This window comes from Mus pahari, chromosome 14, assembly GCF_900095145.1.
Source record: "Mus pahari chromosome 14, PAHARI_EIJ_v1.1, whole genome shotgun sequence".
In the NCBI taxonomy this organism is placed as follows: domain Eukaryota; kingdom Metazoa; phylum Chordata; class Mammalia; order Rodentia; family Muridae; genus Mus; species Mus pahari.
In genome coordinates, this window is record NC_034603.1 from 83,751,808 (window position 1) to 83,758,243 (window position 6,436).

At 54.0% G+C, this 6,436-nt stretch overlaps 1 protein-coding gene across 1 annotated transcript; it reads left to right on the forward strand.

Moving 5' to 3' along the window:
* Positions 1 to 3,613: 3,613 nt before the first annotated feature.
* Positions 3,614 to 4,976, forward strand: Aanat (aralkylamine N-acetyltransferase). The gene is made up of 3 exons (XM_021213973.1): positions 3,614 to 3,776; positions 4,042 to 4,196; positions 4,669 to 4,976. Exons 1-3 carry the CDS (start codon positions 3,614 to 3,616, stop codon positions 4,972 to 4,974), a joined length of 624 nt encoding a protein of 207 aa, XP_021069632.1. The 3' UTR covers positions 4,975 to 4,976.
* The last annotated feature ends 1,460 nt before the right edge of the window (positions 4,977 to 6,436 follow it).

Consider the following 6,436-nt stretch of genomic DNA (forward strand, 5'->3'; position numbering starts at 1 on the left):
CCCTCTCACCTCTGTCTCTGTCAGCAGTTGTAACTAAGCCTGCCCTTAAACTCACTGTGTAGCTCAGGATGACCTTGAACTCCTGATCCTGCCTCCCCCTCCCGTGGGCTGGGACCCAGGCCTGTGCTACCACATCAGTTATATGCAGTGCTGGGTTAGGTAAGCAGTGGGTCCATGTGCCCATGTCAGTAGTGTGCTTTCTTCCTATTGGCCAGAAGAGACCCTAGCCATCACCTTCCCTCCCCTCCACTTCCGTCTGTTGCCTGGCACAGGCTAGGATTGTCCAGATTACCATCACGTTGCCCTTTCCTGTGTTCAGGGGGTCACTGTGTTTAGCGGTGTTTTCCAGAAGGTACCTGGCCACGAGGGTGGTCAATGACCAGGAATGCAGACTCACCATGGAGCTGTGGGCATCAACAGATGGTTGCCATGGGACACCAGGGGTGCTATGGAGCCAGCAACTAAGGAGGGACACAGATGCCTCTGCAAACCCTGGGTGTTGGCAGTATGGACACCTAACTGAGGTTCTGCATATGTCCGCCCACCAGGCCCAAGGGCTAAGCCTAAGAAGGCCTTTTTGATCAGCCAGGAGAAGTCTCTTGAGGTCTCCAGCAGAGGAAAGATGGAAGTGTCCAGGGAGTATGCAGTTAAGGCAAAAACAGGAGATCCTGCAGCATCAGACAGCAGAGAAGGATTCTGGGGGAAGAGGACCCCCACAGATAGCAGATTGTGTGTGTGGTGTTGCCTGTACCGGCCCTGGTTCCCTCCACCCAAGGGTCAAGGTTGGAACTGCATCCCTCTAGGAGGCTCATTGGTCCTAGCAGGTGCGCCCTCTGCTGGTGGCTTCAGGGAATGCTCCTTCTGGCTCAGTGCCTTGAGCTGGCAAGGACAGAGTTACAGTACCCTGGTGGAGCATAAGGTAAGAGGAGCTGGCCAGAGAAGAGTTAAGAGAGGCAGGATGAGGTGTGAGTGGGAAGGAAAGGGAACAAAACAGAATGACGTGAGGGACAGAGAGATTGCAGGTGCGGGAGGTCCCAGCGCTGGCATGGTGGTCAGAGATCTTTGGAGTTGAAGATGTTGAGCATAACATACATAGAGATGGCTGCATGCATTAGCACCGTCCAACTGAACAGTTACCTTGCCGGTGACCCTAAGGCCTTCTCCATGGGCATCCAGCAGCCGGGTCCTAACATCTGGACAAGATGTTGAACTAGAAACCACCATGTGTCTCTTGTGTTCTGGCGCCTCCTGCTGGGTGCTGCCTGTTGGTGTCTCCCCGTGACATTTTGTATAGACCCATAGTTCTGGTATTGAGGTGTTTCCGCTCTGGAGACTGGGACTGTTTCTAGGGACCTTCCTGCTCTCCTGGTACCTGACTGGGGCCCCTCAAGTTATGGGGCAGAGTCTCAGTTTCCTCCGCTGTAAAATGGACAGTTACACTCACCTAGCAGGATACCCTATGGTCTGTAGAAGCTGCCTCCCCAGGTATGTGGTTATAAGGGATAGCAGGTTTCCTGACCAGGAAGGACCCTCAGAGGCATGGGCAAACTGGCCTCTGAGGGACAGAAGGTGGTGGCTGGTCCGCAGCCAGCTGGGGACAGAGCAGGGATTAGGTAGACCCCCAGGCTTAGCCCATGCTCTCCCTATAGCCTGAGACAGCTACTAGTAATTCTTTCTACGTCCCCAGTACCACTGATGACGCCTGCCCTCAGCAGGATGGGGCCAGAGCCTGACTGCCAAGCCCTGCTGGCATCATGCTGCCTGGGGTAACATGGGAGGCAGGGCCAGGGGGATTAGAATCTCTGAGCCATCACATGCTGCCAGGGGGAGTATGTGCTACAGCCTCCTTGCAGTCAGAAGTCTCAGCTTCTCTTAGTTCCGGCACCCGGTGACGGCCCCCAGGACACCTGGACTCCTTCTTACAGTTCTGGTAAGTGGGCCCCATCCCTGGCTCTATGTATATATGTATATATGTGTGTGCGCATGTATATGTGTGTGCATGTATATGTGTATTGTGTGCATGTATTAGTGTATGTATGTGTTTGAGCTTGTGTATGTATGTGCATGTATGTGTGCATGTACTTGTATATGTATGTATGTGAATGTATATGCATGTGTGTGCTTATGTATGTGTGTGTGTGTGTGTGTGTGTGTGTGTGTGTGAAGGCCAGAGGTTAGCTTTCGGTGTTATTCTCTGAGAACTGCAGGAACTGTCTACTTCGTCTCTTTGGACAAGGTCTCTCACTAGTCTGAAACTCATCAAGTGGGCTGGGTTGGCTAGGGGAGCCAGCGAGTCCCAGGGATTTGTCCAACCCTGTGTCTCTGATCCTAGGATACAGATGCTGGGCGAGGGGCTCTGCGCCGGATTTTCCATGTCTGAGGCTCATGCTTAGGTCATCTTTATTCCATTCTAGTTACTTGTTTGATGTGCATGTGCAGTGCACATATGTGGAAGCCAGAGGAGCACTATGGGATTAGTTCTCCCCTTCTCTCATGTGCGTCCCTGGGATCAAACACAGGTTTTCAGGCTTGGTGGAAAGCCCCTTTGCCTGCTGAGCCATTTCACCTGAACTCCTCAGCCCTTTTTGAAGGCAGGGGGATGGAAGATGTCCTCTAAGGACCATCGCTTTATAGGGTGTTATGAGAAGGAGGGTATCACACGGGCATGTTCTGTGTCTAAGCTCATAGGACAGGCACGTCGCCCTGAATGTCCTCCATACCCCACCCTCCTGACCTCACACTCTCCAGTCTTAGGCTCTTTAACCGTCTTATCCCCCATCTCCCCAGCATGACCTAGTCTGACGTCAGGCTCACATTAATTAAAGAGCTTTTTCTCCCGGACTAAGGTCTGAGACAACCTAAAAAGCTCTCAGCTCAGGGGAGGATAGACGGCTGGAGATTAACAGAGTGTGTGCTTGAGACCTGAGCTCAGTTCCCAGCATCCACAGTGGGGAGCTCACAACCACCTGTAGCTCCACCTCCAGGAGATGCTTCACCTCTGGGCGCTGGAGGCTTGTGTACGTAGCCACACACAAGATACACAGACACATACACTTCCTTCAAAGAACAAAAACTGAAAAAAACAAAAACAAAAAACCTGGCCATAGTGTCTCTCACTCAGAAGACAAGAAGACAGTCACATGACTGGCAGTAGCCACATGACTATGAGGCCCCAGGCATGAGGGGCCTGGGAGCCTGCCCACCCCACAGATGCACAAGAAGAGGCTAGAGTTTCATGGCCCTTGTTCTACTGCCCTCTTGGGGTATGATATTAATATACAGTTATGGTGCCCATAGTCTCCCAAGGGTGGAGGGTGTGTAGTGTCTGGAGGTTTGACCAATTGCTCTAAGGAACCTCTAGCTCATGAGTGAAAGAGAGAAAATCATGCTAACATTGTCAGTCCCTGCAACTTGCCTTGAGGTTCAGGTACCTGAGGACTGGCTCTGCCCCAAGAGACGCCTGACTTGCACTCTCTGCGATGAAGGCCAGTCTCTCTCTCTCTCTCTCTCTCTCTCTCTCTCTCTCTCTCTCTCTCTCTCTCTCCCTCTCTTCTCTGACAGCTAAGGGAACACTTCTGAAGCTGGGGAACCCCAGGGAGGGTTCAGTGGCCAGATGCCCATGTTGAACATCCACTCCTTGAAACCTGAGGCCCTGCATCTGCCACTTGGGACCTCAGAGTTCCTAGGCTGCCAGCGGCGCCACACACTCCCTGCCAGTGAGTTCCGCTGTCTCACACCCGAGGATGCCACCAGTGCGTTTGAGATTGAGCGGGAAGGTGAGTGGCACTTGGGTGGGTGCTCTTGTCTTTGGGAGTCAGATTTGAGCCCCCCCCTCACACACACACACAGACTGGTGAGGAGAAAGGAGGGAGGGAGGGAGGGAGGGAGGGAGGGAAGGAGGGAGGGAGGTGTGCTCTAGAGTAAGAAGCCCAGAGTGGAACGTTCTCCTAGCCCGGGCAGGATCACCTGAGTGACCACTTCTGTGCACAAACAGCAGGCACGTGCAGAGCAAGTACCCTTCACCCTTGCCTTCTGCTACAGCCTTTATCTCTGTCTCGGGTACCTGTCCCCTCTACTTGGATGAGATCCGGCATTTCCTAACCCTGTGTCCAGAGCTGTCACTGGGCTGGTTTGAGGAGGGCTGCCTTGTGGCCTTCATCATCGGCTCGCTTTGGGACAAGGAGAGGCTTACTCAGGTGAGGGCAGGGGGAGCCCCCCAGCAGGACCCCTCCCAAGGCAAGAGCTCCCTGCCCATCTCTTTAGAGCAGCGGTTCTCAGCCTTCCTAATTCCGAGACACTTTAGCACAGTTCCCCATGTTGCAGTGACCCCCCAACCATAAAAATCATTTTCATTGCTACTTCGCAACTATAATCTTGCTACTGCTATAAACTGTAATGTAAATATCTGTGTTTTTTGACGGTCTTAGGCGACTCTTATGAAACAGTCGTTTGACCTCCAAAGGGGTCACAACCCACAGGTTGAGAATTGCTGCTTTAGAGTCCTGAACTGTAGGACTGTAGATGTGGGTAGCAGTGGGGTCCTGTCTGGTAAGAAGGGAGCCCTGGATCTCCTGGTACTCAGGACGCCCATCCTTTTGGTCTGGTTGGGTTTGAAGGAGCAGGCATTAGCAGAAGTAACCCAGACATCTGTCCCTTGCCCATCCCCAGGAGTCACTGACACTACACAGACCCGGAGGCCGCACAGCCCACCTGCACGTACTGGCAGTGCACCGAACCTTCCGGCAGCAGGGCAAGGGTTCTGTCCTCCTATGGAGGTACCTCCACCACCTGGGCAGTCAGCCGGCCGTGCGCCAGGCTGTGCTCATGTGTGAGGATGCCCTGGTACCCTTCTATGAGAAATTTGGCTTCCAGGCTGTGGGCCCATGTGCCATCACCGTGGGCTCTCTCACCTTCATGGAGCTACAGTGTTCCTTACGGTATCACGCCTTCCTGCGCAGGAACAGCGGCTGCTGACCCAAGCTGCGCGCTTGGCTGTGGCGAGGGTGGGAGCGGCAGCTGGGGGGGGGAGCTCCGGTCCACCTCCCATGTCACAGCCTCCTCTGCCTCGAGCCCATCCAACTAGAGCTGCCTAGCATGAAGGGAGACAGCGGTTCCCAACTGGAGTACAGAGGTAAGGGCCAATAAAGAGGACAGGAGGTGGCTTCCCTTCAGCAGAGGCTGCTGTCTGTCCCCAGAGGGCCTCTTGCCTTCTGAACTGTACACAAAGGCAAGACCAGGATGGGGAAGCAGGAACGGAGGGGGTTTGTCTCCACATTTCCTCCTCTGCCTGCTCTGTTTCTGTGCTCCAATGTAGTGCCCTGGTCCTTGGGAGCCTTCACTCCTGGCCAGGCTGACATCCCTTCCTAGCTCGGAACGCTGGGGATGAGGGGCAGCCAGGAGCCAGGACTTGTGAATGGTGGCATCCTTGGGGTAGGGACATGCTGCAGAGCCACGCCAAACTGCACTCGGCCACCAATGTGCCGGCTCACCCACCTGCCTCCCTGGTTGCCCCACCAGCCCCAGGACTGGCACCTCTGCCCACAAATAAAGCAGTTATGTCCCCAGTGGCTGTGCCTCCTGGGTGTGTGCAGGGTCTCCTTCGAGCTGACTGGAGCAAACACGTGGCCTCTCTGGCCCACCTCTGCCGATCAGGCCACTCCTGCTGCCCATCAGCCCCTGACGGCCCTGGAGCAAAGGCAGAGCGGCTGGGGATGAGGTCTCAGGGCTCTACATGTAACCCAGTTCTCTCAGTGTCCTTGGGGGCTCCACTGAGATCTCAACCTGGTTCCTGGTTCAACTAAACGACAGAGATCCCAAGTGTTCCGGTCTGCTTCAGCCTCACGGCCCCGGGGTTTTCTCTTTCAAATAAAAACATTGTTTTGGCCATGTAGTGGTGGCACACACCTTTAATTCTAGCACACGGGGGTGGGGGGTGGCAGAGGCAGGCAGATCTCTTAAATTCTAGGCCAGCCAGGGCTATACGAAGAAACCCTATCTTTTTTGTTGTTTTTTGTTTTTGTTTTTTGGAGAAAGGGTCTCACTCTACAGCTCAGGGTAGCTTGGGACTCACTCCGTAGCTCAGGCTGGTCTTCAACTCGGCACTCCATCTGCCTCTGCCTCTCAAGTACTGGGGTTAAAGGCATGCGCCACCATGCTTGGCTTTTAAAATTAAAAACTTTTAGACAGGGTTTCTCTGTGTAGCCCTGGCTGTCCTGGAACTCACTCTGTAGACCAGGTTGGCCTCGAACTCAGCGCTCCACTTGCTTCTGCCTCCCTAGTGCTGGGCTTAAAGGCATGGCTACTACCACCTAGCTTGAGGGTTTTTTTAATATTCATTTTTATTTATGTGTGTGTGTGGGGCATGCTCACAGAGGCCAAAAGAGAGCACTGGATCCCTGGAGCTAGACATGTGGTACTTGTGAGCCACCTGACATGG